Here is a 16,378-nt window from a genome sequence, read left to right as displayed (position 1 = left end):
ACTCGTCACGTTGTTAAAAACCCCTTGGTTGCCAGCCAGCTAAAATATTTCCCAATCGGTACAACTATGCCTCACCCATTTTTCAGAAACCGTTAAAGGACGAAAACGATTGGAACTTCTCATAGTGATATGGTTTGCTTGAAGGATTCTGACTCGTACCCCTCATGTCAAGGGCATAGCATATTTTGTACGCTGCAAAAGAGTACAGTAGTCAAGAGCCCTATAGATTGGCTCCTGGCATAGGCGGACACGAATGGGTGTTGGCCATTATCCCCTGTTTTTCTCATAAGCGAGCGAAGAGTATACCTAAGTCAAACTGACATCAAGAGAGAATGAGCTACATTCTCTCTTGACGGACATGGAATGTTTATTGTGATGTCACACAAAGAGTTGGTGGGATTACGCATATGCGTGACAGCCAATCTAATTCATTCAACCCTGCCAAGTTATTTCAGGATCGGGTTCAGAATTCCGTAAACCGATCATGAAAATGCAAAGCTTAGCCTCGTGAGGGAAACTATATACTCAGTTTATTTTAAAAGACAAGGTTTGCGTTATCTTTTGACTTTCTGGACCTTACCTTAACAATAAAGAGTACGATTAGCACAGCCACTCCTACGGCAAATATGATCACTGCAATCACTCTAAACTCAGTTTATTTTAAAAGACAAGGTTTGCGTTATCTTTTGACTTTCTGGACCTTACCTTAACAATAAAGAGTACGATTAGCACAGCCACTCCTACGGCAAATATGATCACTGCAATCACTCTAAGAAGAAAATAGCGCTGCCCTTGAGGCGTCTTCTCTTTCATTACAGCTTTTACATTGTCTTTAACTTGGATGTTAGTTATATGATAGTTCCCGATTTTCCTGTTGTTTGCCGCATCGATTAAGGCCTTTTCAAAATCTTCGGCTGTTGCTGAGGATTCTAGGTTTGCATGGATGTCGAACATGCATACGACGCTTCCCCTCTGGAAACTCTTAACGTGCACAGAAAGGAATCCAGAAACCTGATTCAAAACGTTGCTTAGTAATACCGTCAAGGTACCCGACAGTTTCCTGAATGTTTGCGAGGATGGATTGGCTAAGTCTCGAGTGAATTCCATGTTTTCAATTGTAAGAATTGCTGCCCATATCTGAAGAGCTTTAGCAGGTTCTATACTAGTGGGTTCTTCAGCCTTTTCCTCTGCCAGCACGGTGGTAGAATATTCTTCTATTGCTTTGCTTGAGTAAATAGAGGAACTTACAGTAGATGATATTTTGAGGTGGACAATGGAGGAAGTAAAAGGTAACGATAACGTTACAACAGGTAAAAAAGGTAATGACAAGATTGATAGTGATGAAGATATTGATAAAGCTGGCGATGACTGTGATGCTGAAATCGATGTCGATTTTGATAATGATGATGACGGCAGTGATGTTATTGATGATGTTGATGATAATGATGATGATGGTGATGATGATGGTGATGATGATGGTGATGATAATGGCGATGATGATGGTGATGGTGATAGTGATAATGGTGATAGTGTTGTCGAGGACGATGAGAACAACATTAGTAGAATTGGCGCAGAAGATGATATCTGCAATGATGAAGATGGTGATAGAGACAATGATGGTGGAGATTTAGACGACCTTGGTGACGATGATGATGATTGTACCAACGGTGGTAAGAATGACGATGGCAATGATGACGAACCAAATTCTGATGTCAATTGTGACGATGGAGATAATGACTTTGACTGTGACAGTAATATTGATGTGTGAGGAGGGTGAGACTCTTCAAAGTGACGTTCTGTTGATCCTGCGGACGATTCCACTTGATGTAAAGCAGATATTGAGATCGATACGCGATTCCATCTGGACGGCGCCTGATGAGAGGAGGTTTGTGAATGGTACAAAGTGGTCACCGAGCTGGAAGAAGATGACGCCTTCCTGGAATTCCTGGTGTTCGACATCGAGTTTGGCAAAATAGACAACGTAGATGGCGTAGTGGAGGATAAAGGGTAATCTTTGCTGTAAATTAGTTGGACTGACGTAAATAGATTTGGGGAGATAAAGTTTTTGGGAGAATCTGTGAAGAGTTCTGTGGCAGATGGTACTTGCAAACTCGCATTTGCTTTTGAGGTTTGGAGCAAGGCGTTTTGCCACAGATTTGAAACAGACATTTGGCTTCGGAGCCTCTGCGCCTTATTAGCAGGGTAAGCTTCATAAACCGAAGATGTTACGAAACCGACAAATGCTGTTGGTATGACATCAACCGCAGTAGCTATGGTAGCTGAGGACAAAGGCTTTTCCTGAAGTCTTTGTTTTGCGGGAGAGATCGATGAGGAAACTATTGAAGTCAGTTCCTTACCTGCAAAAATGTTACGGTTAGTTTAAATGAGAACAGTTTTTGCTCGATGGCCGTTTATGTGTATATGTCCCTTATAGCGCGGTGCTAATAGATAGGAGAAGTCGTTACGTCACGTTACCACGGTAGCAACATTTCTGGATGACAACAAACCAAAAACGTCACTTAAAAAGTGAATTCGCACTGTTTCAAACTTCATCGATCTTATTCAGTTTCATTTAATTTGTTAAATGTTGGCAAAATTCTCTGGGGTTGAATCCGAAAGGACCCTATCTGAGTTTAGAAAAAGAAAAAGAAAATTTTTGTGCTGTGTTCACAAACTAGCTCCATAGAGCGGGCGCTGCAACTACGGCTAAGAAATGAACAAAAAAGCGTGATGTACGTGCAAAGTTGTTGTTTTGTTTTCGCTGTTGTCGCCGTCGTGCTTGATTAAGCTCTCCATTGTTGTGATCCAGAATTTTTTCTAGCATGGAACCTGACGTCACACTTCTCCCCTCTATTGCGTGCACAGTTAGTTACCAGTGGAAATATTGGACTTTAAAGAAACCGCACCCACCTTAATGCCTGCTATATATTGTACTAAAGAATTTATCGTATGTACTAACTTCCCTAAGTTTAACATTGAAGAGAACTCTTCCACATCAGCTTTCTCCAAGAGATATCCGAAACAAAATGTCGTTCATGTCGTGGACATCCGCTCTGCACAGAAGTATGGGTAGAACTTTCGTTAAAACTATGGAGGTTTTCACTCCAACCGGCATGAAGGAAATACCTTGGTAGGGCGACGAACCCCTGACTGAGGAATTCATGCGCTGTTTGCTGTGCACGCATTTGTTCGGGTAATTTGCCCTTGCCGGAATTTTTTTTTGTACTTAGCCCTCCCGTTTTAGTTTTTTTTTAACGGTCCGTCACCTTTAAATGTCATGATGAGAGTGATTCCACCAAGTTAGAAAACACCACCTGTATCTGTGATCGTATTAGAGAGGTTAAGCAAAAACGCCAAGCGCGAATTTGTACCACGTGACCAAGTTTTCCGTTTACATGTCGTTTACTGTTCATTATTTCTACGCATAAATTAGTACTTGTTTCAAGCAATTTTTATCCATAAGAGTTGTTTTGTTTTGAGTGGTTTTTATCTGCTCATTTTCTATTTTGAGTAATTCTCACTGACTTGATTCTAACGTTTGCCGTTTGCCGTATACGTGAAGCTTTATAAACTCTCTAATAATAAACAGTTAAAAAAGGGAAAACTGTGGTATGCAGCACGATTATCTATGTCAGCCACTTTAACCTCAGTGGAATCTCGTAGCGTCCATAGCTCTCAGACAGCCAGTCACTTTACACTTTACACGTTTTATAAGGATCCCAACTGATTTGAACCAGCACTGATAAAAATCATCCTAATCGGCTTTCATCTGCAAGTGGGTAGTTTTTGAATTTAATCATCAAAATAATCGTATAATGTATTTTCATAATACGGCCTAGTTGGGGACGCCGAATTTTTCAAAATTTCCCTTTACAGTCGATCATTTAGTAAAGGTGCAAACAAATCTACATGACTCGGTGCTGTTTGAAAAGAAACATTTTTGTGACATGTGTGTTTGTTTTCTTGATTAATGTGGGAAGTTTAACCCCACTGATGCACCTAAAGTCCATATTTTGGATAATTTAACATTAAGCAAATGAATCTCGAGTACAAAAACTATTAATAAAGTTTCATATCAATGATAACACCATCTGATTTTTTAGGTGGCACTGCCGGGGCATCTGATTAAGGTGTTTGTTTGTTCGCCTTCAAAATCGCCCAGGGCCCAGTTGTTCGAAGGCCGATTAGCGCTAACCCGGGGTTAAATTTTAACCCGGGTCTCTTTTTCTTTTCATCAAAAGCATTTTCTCGGACAATTTTCTCTATTCTTTTTAGAGTAGCCGATCATCAAGTTGTTGACAAAGAGAATTAAACTGAATTTGCTTTTTAAGCTTTCAAATCTGAATTCAAATCTCGCACTAACCCTGGGTTATCTTAACCCGGCTTTGAACAACTCGGCCCAGGGTTTTACGTTTTGACCCTTTAGATCTCTTGTATCTAAACTGAAATTGTCATTTGTTGCCCCATTTCATTTCCCATGGAACTAGTGGGGTGAAGTTAATAAAAGATGAACTATATGTAACTGAATTTTACTTGGTTGCACCTTTTTATCTTGACAATAGATGTGGTATCTAGGAACTGAAAATATTTTCGATCAGTGTCTGCAGTGTTATTTCGCTAAATTCACCAATTAACCGTCCGTGAACAAAAACCGTGCCAATAAAGTTAAGTAGATATACTATAGCTCCTTGATAATAATTTTTGGCCTCACCTTCGATTTCCACTAGTAATTGTAGGGCGACACTCAAAAACAAACTCAATTTCATTTTGACGGGAAAATCGACTTGTCAGTTTGATTTTTGGACTCTTGGGTTAATCTCCGAATAGCTCACACTCGAGTAATTTCAAAGCCTGAACCTTTCCCACGGCACGACAACAAAGTTCCCACTGCGAGTCTGAGAACATTTTAATTCAGTTTGTTATTTAACCCAGTGGGAGAGAACTGAAATTTAGTTCGACTCGACTTAGTCTGGTGGGTTTGCAAAGATTGCATCTTTTGTATCCGATATCAGAAAGGGATAAAATAAGAGAACTATTGCGAAGTAGGATTAATGAGACCTATCCCACACCTTAAAGTAATTTGAGTGCTAGTAAAAGAAATATGCCCAGCCTGTTTAAAAAATCAGCAATGTCAATGATAATTATGATAACAGTAGAACTAGAGGTTACAAATTAATTGTAAGTATAATGCTGCGAGCAGATTCTGGGCAGTAAAATATCATCGCTTGAGAAACAGGGGAGAACTGACATACACTTTTTACAGACCCTTTTACTGAGTCAGTTAATAGTTGTGAGATAAAGGACTACAAGGGAGTTCTAAAATCACGAGTTCTTCGTGATATGGGTCTTAACTTGCCAGTTTACAGTCATACGAAAGTGAATAGAAATAACACAACAATTTTAAATTTACCAGACATGTTTCGGCAAACTTATGGCATTTTCAGTTGTAGAAGCTCGTTACAATTTGAATTTGCTAATTACAACGATTTTGATGAAAACTAAATGTGACAAAAGAACAGTGAAGAGAGAGAAAGAAACAGCAAAATTAACAGCTCATCTTACATGAACAGTGACAGTTTCACATATTTCGCCTGTTGATTTAGAATAGGTTTCTTTAGCCTGTTCCAGGTGTTCAGTTGGTGGGGACAAGTTAAATCGTACGCGGTGAGCGCAAAAAGAAACACGAAGGGAAAAAACGAGGGGAGACTGGGGCGGGAGCGTGAAATGCTCCCTCCCTTTTCCCGCCCTATTTTTTCCCCCGTCAATTTTTCGCCCGCTCCCCACCGTCTGAGCATCCGGAACAGGCTCAGGTTTCTCCCCCTTAATAAACATCGCCTCCTTAATCTTAAACTGGAATCCAGAGGCGGCGGTATCAAGGATAGTGAAACATTCCGTAGAACAGGATTCTCTGCAAGCTTGGGATGAAGCAATGAGTTTGTAGTCATGAGAAGTCTTGTCCGATACAAGGCGCTCACCAAGAGCCATATTATCTCTTGGCGCTCACGGATGCGAGTTGACAAGCGGCGAAACTGTTTGCGTGCGTCATTACACGGAACTCTCCCCTGATTAGCCAGAACCCGGTGTGTTCCGGGCCTGTTCCTTGTTTTACAGATCATTACAAGGGCAAGAGATGTAGCTTTTGCTGACTGGTTTATGGAACTTTAGAGTTATTCTAAATTTGTATCAAAATCTTCAACCCTCCAGTAGTAGGCCTAGATACATAAATCCAGATTTTTTAGAACGTGATTTTTAGAAATTTTTTTAGAAAATGTTAGGATTTTTGGACGATAATGTTTAGAAATATACAGTTGTCATGTTTTTGGCCTCGGTTATGCCACATGAAATGTCAAACTCTATTGAGAGCTTATTGTCGTTATCGTTTGTTTGAAAGAGAAATTATATGTAAACGAGACGAGCCACTGACTGAAGGTTTGTTCTTCCTGTGGTTACATTTAAATTGCGCAGGTCCCAAGTATATGATTATATGATTATTTCGGGAAAAAATTGGGATAAATCAGCATTTTTAGAATAAATTTGGAGATTTTTAGAGAAAAAATTGGCATTTATAAATATTTTGGGAGAATTACCGGGTGGATTATCCACGGGTTATCTGGGCTCACGGGAACATTTCCCTGCGCCAGCGATCGATGGCAACAAAACTGAGGCGCACGCATGCTATTACATAGGAAACCGCTAGACAGGAACCAGAGTTCTGAGTTTGTTGAGAGAACGGTGTTGGGGGAAACAGTGGTATATTTTCTACCTAGCTTTAAAAGTAAATTTAATTACTCTTTTCCTAATACCATTTGGGTTTAAACCACGCATATGTCAAGAACCTTAAAAGTATAATAAAACGTATGGCAAGAAGTCGGAGTCGTTCGCCTCGAGGCAGAGGTGAGGCCGCTATAAACGTTCAACAAACGTCTTTTAGCCATGCATGGTTATGTTATCGGTTATTTCCATCGCTTTTTTGCTAATTATTTTTATTTTTTCTAGTTTTCACGGAGCGTCGCCGTAGCCGATCGAGATCTAGAGAAAGAAAGAAAGGCGGAGGTCAGTCAAAATACGATTCCCTAAATAAGTTAAGATAAGAAATTCTTGAGCTGTGGTAAGCCACCAATGAATGAAAACAGTGAAACCAGCTTTAAAAGTCACCAAATGGACTTTCCATAGTGTCCATTTAACAGAGAACAAACACTTCAGGTTTGTCTGCCTCTCACTAGTCAGAATTTTATAAATATTGTACAATTTTATAATTTTATATATATGATAATGTCATCAAGGACCCAGAAGCAGAAAGCAAAAAGTAAAATACCAGCAAATGCATGGATGTTTTATTTTATTTTTTTATTCTTTGTGTTTATGATAATTAAAAAATAGGCTTGTTCATTAACATTCAGTTTGGAGGACATGCGAAGCATGATAGTAGGATAGGGATTCAGTTACTGAATTTTGGTTCAGCTAAGGCTTAACAAAATGCTATCACCATTGCTATAAAGTACCTATTAAGTTATTAGTAAAATCCAACTAGTGGTCTATTATCAATGCTGCATTCTGATTGGTGAAGCATATACTAGGCTAATAATATTATTGTTAACAATTATTGTCATAGCCCACTAGTAGCGAAAAGTGCCAGCTTTTTGGTGGCAAAAAAAGGAGAAAAGTCTATTTTTAACAAGCTAAAGTTGTTTTGTCTCTATATTTTTGACCAACTAGTTGAATTGGGTGATTCCAGAAAATATCCATACCATACCACGGGCGGCATCTTGGAATTCCGAGGGAGAGGGGGGGTTTCTTGGACTGGAATTCCGAAGACGTGGGGGGGTAACGCAGTTTGGAATTCCAAAGGCATGGGGGGGTGTTTCAGCTCTGAATTCAGTGAATTTCCAGAGGAAAGACGGCGAAAGCTCCGCTTGAAATCGCTGACCTGTTAACATTCCCAGTTTGTAAATGAAGCACGAACCGACCACGGAAGAAGTATGCGTTCATGCAGATGGGTAAGCAGATGGTTTGTGCTGCAAGCTCCACATCGAAGAGGCCTTAAAGTTGATGAATTAGTCAACTGATTAATAAAAATATAACCAAGTCGGTGTTTCTCGCCGATTGTCGATCGACGATGTGTTGTTGCGTGCTGAAAACTCGCACCAGTCTCTCGTTTCCAAATAGAACGCCTGACAGATTTTGTATTTCACGCCGATTTTCACGCCAACATGTAGGTAGTAAAATCCAACAGCGTGCCTTTTGATGCGCTGTTTAATTCAAAACTGTTTATGAACAGAATTCTTTTGCAGAGGGAAAAAGTGCAAGTTTCTCGTTCGTTTGAAGATTTAGGCAGACGAACAGGAATTCCAAAGGGTCTGAAACAAAAGTGGAAAATTCCGGAGGAGAGGGGGGGTTAGTGATTTTGGAATTCGGAGGGCAAGGGGGGGATAAGCATTTTGGAATTTCCGAGGGCAAGGGGGGGTTAAAATACTCATGCCACCCGTGGTAGGGTATGGATATTTTCTGGAATCACCCATTTTAGTAAAACAATAAGGGGAATAATTATTATTCCCCTCGTCCTCATGGCCTCTGAGTCCATAGCCCATTTGGCCTTTGGCCTCTGTGGCTATTAGTGACTCAGAGCCCATTCAGGCTCAAGGGATAATTGTTAAATAGTCATTCTAGCAACTTAGACAATATTCTTGCCAGGTTTAGAATACAGTGTTGATAAATTGCTAAAATGAAACATTTGACAGTTATATGTAGACCTTTCTTTGTTTCCCTGTATTTCTTTTTTACTTTGATTGTTTTTTTTTCAGATCGCAGACGAAGTAGATCCAGATCACCAAAGCGACGAAGGCATAGATCATATTCAAGGTAAATATCCGCAAAATACTGCATTGCTTCATCATTGATTATTCCTTGCCATAGTTTTTATGAAGATTGATGTTATTAATTTGGGAGTACAGCTTTTCAAGTAGATGAGACTTTTTGTTTGTTTTTTTTTTTTAAGTTTGTCTGCTACTCTAAGGTTGGGACTTTAACCCATTCGCTCCTGGAGATTTTGCGGAAAAACGCGTTTTCAAGCTAGTCGAGTGGTTTTCTGGTCACTGTTGTGCTATAAAGAGCTAAAACTTACCACAAACTGGTTTACAGGTCGAACACTTCGCGGCCTTCTGATCCAGATGCAAAACATCAGCTTGAGAAGTTCGGGCATGCGCAGAAAGCAAAATTTTTTGGTTTGAAAGTGACACAGCAGTCTTGACTTTTACTTTTCGCTTTCTCTCCTTCCTTCTTTTTTCGCTTTTATTACCTCATTTTTTTTCTCTTGCTGGACATTTAGTAGGCTTCATTTTGGTGGGAAGAGTTTTTAGGAAAGCTTTTAGGATCTTAGGATTAGGTGAAAGTAAAGGTAGGTGGGTAATGGAACAAGATTTTCATGGAGATTTTCAGGTCCATGTCACGTGGTTTTTTGCTTGTTTTTCCGGAGTCCTTGACTGAATTGTACTCATTCTGGTATGGTTTGAAAGATCTCTTCACTCTGCACAAGTTAGCGAAGAAAGTTGCCCTTGACCTATAAAACTGATGACGTCACAATGGGTAGAAAGGACCTGGATCCGCACGGGCGGTTACGGGCGGTTCAGGGGCGAATGGGTTAAGTTAGCCTTTACTTTCATCTTTAAGGATAGGAATTTCTACTTTACACTATACATGATAACTGAGTAGCCATAAAGAGCTTTAGGTAATGTTCCATATGATGGTTTATGTTTCCTTTTTCCTAGATCTCCTTCCCCACGAAGACAGAGGAGGTAAAATAATTTACTTTTATTCCCTTGTCTTGTGTGTATCAACTCAAGAGCTAGTAGGTCTGCAGACTAAAGACATCATTACTGAGATATGGCAATGCAAAATGTTCTTACCGTAATCTCTCTAATAACCTTCCCGCTTCCCCCTCTCCCTCCTATTGAACAGTCAAAATTTATTAAGCACCCCCCTCTCCACTAATCCTCCCTCAACTTTCATGGTTTAATTTACTGCACCAAACACATAACAATAATATTAAAATAATAAATGGATAATAAATAAATAAAGGGAAAAAATTGAAATATCATGAATGAGCGTAGCAGAGCTGTCTCTCCAGTTTTAAATGAGTCTATAGCCACAACATTGAATTTCCTTGCATATATAAATTATTAGGTTATTTTCATCATTATTACTTTTTTAAAATCGATTTTATTCTTTGCTATCACAGTTTGTGACCATTTTCTGAATGTTATTGTTAAATTTGGCCCTTTTAAATTAGTTCTTTTGTGGTTAAAGTTTTCACTTCGGTTTTTACTGAACCTCGGTCTTTCTTCATGCCTAGCCCGGCTGAGAATTTTGACCGTGGAACGACTTTGCAATGGCTTTGATTTAGACGCCGAACTTTTCATGTACATTTGTACTGAACCTAATAAATGCATAAATAATAATAACGCATTTTGTAAGCAGTTTAACAAAAATGAGCGTTTTTCTTCTTTTGAATTTAGTTCGGCTGAAATTAAGATCTGCATCTGAGTCAATTCAGGCCGTCTAGACAATTTGGGTTGGCCTTAATTCAAATTAGGTTCGGCTCATGAAAAGTTCAGCCTCTGAACCGGGCCTTAGGTGTTACATGTATAAATAAACTACTACTTACTTACTACCTTGCGGAATCAGTTTGGGCAGCCCTGAGCAACATGCAAAGTAGGCCCATTTTACCTTTCTGGATAGCTTCTAATAGTTCTTGTGCACAGCCTCAAGGATTATATTATTAATTTAGTTTGTATCAGGCTTTTAGCTAGACATTGAAAACAGTGCATTCTGCCCAGGAGGCATGTTTTCCCATTATAATATTAGCAGAGTTCATGTCATTTCTCCTTGAATTTCTTATGAAAGTGGGTGTTAACAGGATCCCTGGACACCCCTCTAGCTAAATCCTTGGTTTGTATCATTGCAGGTCACAGTCTCCAAGAAGACGGAGGTCCAGGTGAGTTCTGATTTCATTCAGATACATATAACACTTTATGAAAAGTATCTCTGTATTAAAAAGTTGTTTCCTCTTCTCCTTTTTTCTGGCAGGTCGTCATCACCCAGACGCTCCCGGAGATCACATTCAAAGTGAGTACATTTTTACGTAAACTATTAGATCTATTTACTACTACTTTGATGTTAATTTGTTAAATATTACATCAAACATTGTTTATTTGTTAAATGTTTGTTATAAAGTTGACCTAATCTATTTTGCTATTTTGTATAATTACATGACTTGAATTTTTTTTTCAACAAAAACATTTTTCATCTTGTCGACTGCTAGAATGAAGTTCCTCTATTTTTTTTTTTCCATAGGTCTCCAGACAGGGAGAAATCACATGATGAATCAGCTAAAAAAGCTGAAAATGGCTCAGAAGGTGGTGCAGGTAGGAATGTTATCTGTTTTTGATAGTTTTACTTTTCTATCCTATGATCAAAGTAATAAATGCACAGTCTGAAAGAAAAAAGTAGCTTATACTGGTAACTGGCCATCGTAGCGTAGGTAGCCCTTATCTGGGTTTGTTGAGGTAGCTTACAAGTTCTCTGTATTTTTAATTACTTCTAATCGGTGAATGAATAGTACTACTCTTTTCTATCTAATGCTGCAATAGTGATGTCAAACAAATATCCAATTACATTTCCTAAACCTAATCCTAACTTTCTCCTTAGTGTAGTGGTGGCCCTGGTCATTCAAACGTTGGATAGCACTATCCATCAGATAAATAATTATCCAGCGGATAAGTATTAGAGAAACCAATGCAGTTTATTGCATTATCCTGAGCACTGCATATAGAGAATTGTCCAGTGGATAGCAGTACCCACCTTTATATCAAGTAGTCCCTGTACTACTTTAGGAGTGCATCATTAGAGGTCATTTCCTTGGTACAACAGCTTCCCATAGCATCAGTTTGTGTTCAAAACTCAGTATAGAAAGAGTTAGAACGTTCATTTAATCAAATTCAGTAGTACAAGCATGCTTCGTGTTTCCATTGTGCATGCTGTTGACCACATGGGGAAATGATGACGAAAGTGCATGCTCAAAGCAGCACATGTTAATTTCCATGCCAGCATTATCATAATTATCGTTAGTTCATGGTTCAGCTGTTGGTGTGTCAAGATTAGATGTATTTCAAAAGTTCGGTGAGCACCCAAGAGGCTAGAGTTGCTCTCGTCTATGCCTCTAGAAACTTATGCTTCTTTCTTGCTCTCCAAATTTCCCCACATGCTTCAAATCTCAATATAATTATGCATGCATACTAACTTGCAATTGAAGTTACAAAATTTGCTATCAGTTCAATCAACATGAAACATTGCAGACCAACAGCACAGGCATTGTGTCATTGGTTTGAATGTCTAAAATACCTGTAATTTTAGCCTTAAGTGCTTACACTCAAAGACAAAGTCATAAGTATTAACTTGAGGCAAAATTATTGTAGATGGGGACCAGGTTCCAGATGAAGATGAGGAAGCAATGATGAAGCTGATGGGTTTTTCTAAATTTGATACAACCAAGGTTTGATTCTCTATGGGCTTTGGTACAGTAGGCATTATGATGATCATGATTTTAAATGATAATTTTACTGGTAACAGTAATCAAATGGAAACATGAAATGGAGATAATGTGAACAAAAATTTTGGGTTCTAAGTTATGGCCTCTGTGTTAACGCTGCTTTGTTCTGCCAATGGAGTGTATGGGTTGTTATAGCTCAGTTTGTAGAGCACTGCAGCACTGATGGAGAGGTCATGGGTTGGAATCACATTAAAACCCCCAATTTTTTTTTCAAGGGATGGGGGAGATGGGGGCTAATTTGCAATAACTCAAACTGCTATTACAGCGGTGAAGACAACCCCCACATAATTTTATAATAATAATCACTCTTGATGAGTGAAATTTATGTCTGACATTTCAACAACTTTAAAACCAAGAGAAAAACCTGGCCAAATATGTGTTAGGTATACATCCCCGCAAAACTATAGTTTATTTTTTAGTATCCTTAGGCATGTGAGGGTATCTAAAATCCATTAAATTAAAAAAAAAAACATTTGCATGATTGCTTAACCATATCTTGTACAGCAGTCCTAGGGGTTACAATATGTTTCTCTTTGTATTATGGACTGTAATAATTGTGATATTGATGTGGCTGGGAGATGGAAAGGTTGTTAAACTGATATTATAGCATTTTTTTCTTTTATTTTTAACTCTACAGGGTAAGCATGTTCATGGTCCTTGTAATTCAAGCTACTCCAGTGTAAAGAAGCCCAACAAGTATAGGTAAGAAGACCCTTTATTTTCAACCAACACAATTTTCTTATTTTTATTATACATTGTACTCACTATCTGTCTTCTCACTGGCTAGGAGCCTATGGTTAATTTTGGAAATCAGCGTCACCTACAGATTAGTTAGTTATGTGCTAGCAGATAAGTGATTAATCTGTAGGATGCGCACGTAATGTATGATTTCCATGACAATGTCAAACTGTGTTCCATGCAATACTGTGTTTGTCCTTATTTCCTTCAGAACAATGCGTATTAAAACAATAATATATTAGATTTGATTTTTGTGATATCCGGAATAATCAGGGTCAAGGGCTTAATTTCCCAAGTTGTCTTTCTATGGTATTTGTAAATAAGACATACCTCCTATAAACACTCTTCTTTTTCTTCTTCTTATTGGGATCTGGCTTGACAGCTAAGGTTGCTAAATAATAGTAATTCTAATGTTTTTATTAACATCAAACTTTATTGCTTAAAAATTTAAGTCCTCTGTTAGATTCAAAAATGGCAATGGAGACAAACCAGACAACATTTAATGTAAAATAATCTAAGACAGTCTTGTATTCTGGATTCCACGCTGTGAATTCCTGATTCCAGGTACTGGCTGCCGGATTCCTAGTTTGTGAAACTTCCAATTGATTCCAATTGTTTGCGGGATTCTGGATCCTTGAGCTGAATTCCGGAATCCAAAGCCCAGGATTCTGGATCTCAGAATCCAAAATTTCGCGGTTTACCTTAAATGGGTTGAAAGATGATTACATGTATAATTATAGTAACCAGGCTAAGTAAAAGGTGATAATGCTGTTACAGTACCAGGCGAAAACACGATTGTGTTTGTTGTATTTTTGCAGGCAATACATGAACAGAAGAGGAGGCTTCAATAGACCGTTGGATTATGTTAATTAGGAGCTTTAGATGCTCTTTAGCATTACACAGTTTGCAGACGCCTCAAGAGTTTCTTTGTCAGGTGGAACCTACAGCAATCCTACATCTACCGATGCATCTCTACTTACTCTTGAGTCAATATTGCTGTAATCCTTTAGCCAGCCAAATACGACACTTTATAATTATATTTTTTTAATTACAGTCCAACGAGGTCACACGGTATCCCCATAGACTCTATTAATGAATTCTTTATGTGAAAATTGAATCCGTTAGTCTTTGCCAGTGTCAAATTTATTTCTTCATTCTTTCATAGGTAACATGCCAGGAAACTCAACGTTCATTTTGAAATAAACTCGCTGTGAATGTCTTGAGTTCATATGATTTTAAGTATTTTACCCATTCAAAGTGTGATAGATCCTCCAATGCATGCAGGAATTGGATATTATACTCGAGTAACGACAGCGACTGAAGGATTTAATTTTCAAATAATCAATTCATATTAGAATCTATGGGGGTTACGCTTGACTGTAACGTACTCTCTTACAATAAAACTTTCATTCAAGCTATTTCAGGCCTTCCTCAAGCCACCAGTGTAAAGCGCGGGAAACTGAAACTGAGGGTATGATATGGCGCCAAAACAGTACCCCCGGTCGTTTTCTCCCCTCGGGGGCAGAGTGAGGCTACACGTAGATCTCGAAACGAAAAGCAATCAATTATGTGGTCATTACGTGACTAACGTTACTGCCGTTTTGTTACAGTTAATGTTATTTTGGTTTATAACTAACTTCATATGATCTCTTAAACGTCTCTGTACATATTTTGTATATTTTTTTTTACTTTCATGGTGAAAAAGTACAAGGAAACGCAGTTAGATTTGTGTCTCAACGCTAAAACCCACACACACACAAAATTATCCTTTGTAATTTTCGAGTGAGTTAGTGGCTATTTCCGCAATAGTACTAGTGATTTTTTTATACTCCAGCCTTTTAAGACTTGAAATAAAAAATTTGATTGTGGACTGCTGTCACTATATATTATTTCGTTGGCTACATGGAAACTGCTAATTACAGCTGACGCAAATTTAGTAGCTTTCGGGATTGTTATGTGCGCTTGCTCCCATCGCTCCGCCACCAAAAAAAAAAAACGGATCTTGCACGCTAATCCCGCCAGCTACGCAGACTACAATTAGCATTCTTTCCTATCGACAACTAATATTCATTCCGAATATTTCTCCGTTCTCTGGTCGGCTTGCGGCTTAAATCCGGAATCCCCCGCCGAATTTTTTATTACCAGTTGGCATTGACCAAATTTGGAAAATGTTTGCCAATATCCATGAAAGTGACTCATTTTTACGGATAACTAGCAGAAAAAGGGATTGCAGAAGGCGCCACGCAAATTTCAAAGGAATAACTGAACTACCGCCTTAAAACAAGACAGCCTCCTCCTCAGGCGCTTCGTGTTTCGCATTGTTTCGTAAAGGCGAGCGCGAAACGCGAGTAACTGGTGACGAAGCGCAAGGGACCATGGGAAGGGTAAAGAAGGGGGGCAAGGATTACGCATGGGCTACGCCCGTTTTCCCCTTCCCGCCTTCCATTGCGCGCTAATTTTTATCAAGGGAGAGACGTGACAAGTGCTATTTGAAGAATATGCGCTAGAATAATTATCCCTTCATATCCTGAAACTACCGAAGAACAGGCAAATGTTATCCAGTTATTGTTAATTGTTGTTTTTTATGCAAGTAGTAGTGTCGTACACTCGCTGACAACAGTTTCTGCAAACGTACAGCTTCGTTTACATGGGCAAGTTTCGTAAATAGCAAGACTTTGCCAGGAACAATTAGTCAGTTTTTCCCTTTTTTCGCGATCAACGTTTCAGTGCGACTACTCGAACCGGGGCACTTGGAAGCATGGTTCCATCAAAACGATTTCTGAAAACGAAAGATTATCAAGTTTTTTTGCAAACGTACCAATACAATTCAAGATTCAACTATGAAACCGTTGAAAATTTTACTTACCTGACCTCTCATGGAACAGCCTTCAAGTTTATGAATGTTGTTGGTCCGTTTGCAAAAAAACTTGAGGTTCTTTTGTTTTCAGAAATCGTTGTGATTGGACAATCTTCTTCCAAGTGTCCCGGTTCGAGTAGTCGCATCGTAAAACGTCAACGAGAATCTGAAAAACAAAA

General features: G+C 38.8%; 1 protein-coding gene across 2 annotated transcripts; it reads left to right on the top strand.

The window, feature by feature from the left end:
• The first annotated feature begins 6,746 nt into the window (after window positions 1-6,746).
• Window positions 6,747-15,210, top strand: LOC140935815 (uncharacterized). 2 transcript variants are annotated; one of them, XM_073385380.1, is made up of 10 exons: window positions 6,747-6,894; window positions 6,997-7,053; window positions 8,802-8,859; window positions 9,765-9,791; window positions 10,961-10,990; window positions 11,083-11,121; window positions 11,350-11,420; window positions 12,471-12,547; window positions 13,242-13,306; window positions 14,161-15,210. In XM_073385380.1, exons 1-10 carry the CDS (start codon window positions 6,858-6,860, stop codon window positions 14,213-14,215), a joined length of 516 nt encoding a protein of 171 aa, XP_073241481.1. In that variant the 5' UTR covers window positions 6,747-6,857; the 3' UTR covers window positions 14,216-15,210. The 2 variants fall into 2 exon arrangements, with proteins under 2 accessions (XP_073241481.1, XP_073241482.1); XM_073385381.1 differs by lacking the exon at window positions 9,765-9,791.
• The last annotated feature ends 1,168 nt before the right edge of the window (window positions 15,211-16,378 follow it).

Source organism: Porites lutea, chromosome 4 (assembly GCF_958299795.1).
Source record: "Porites lutea chromosome 4, jaPorLute2.1, whole genome shotgun sequence".
NCBI lineage: Eukaryota > Metazoa > Cnidaria > Anthozoa > Scleractinia > Poritidae > Porites > Porites lutea.
This window is presented reverse-complemented; position numbering and strand designations above follow the sequence as displayed.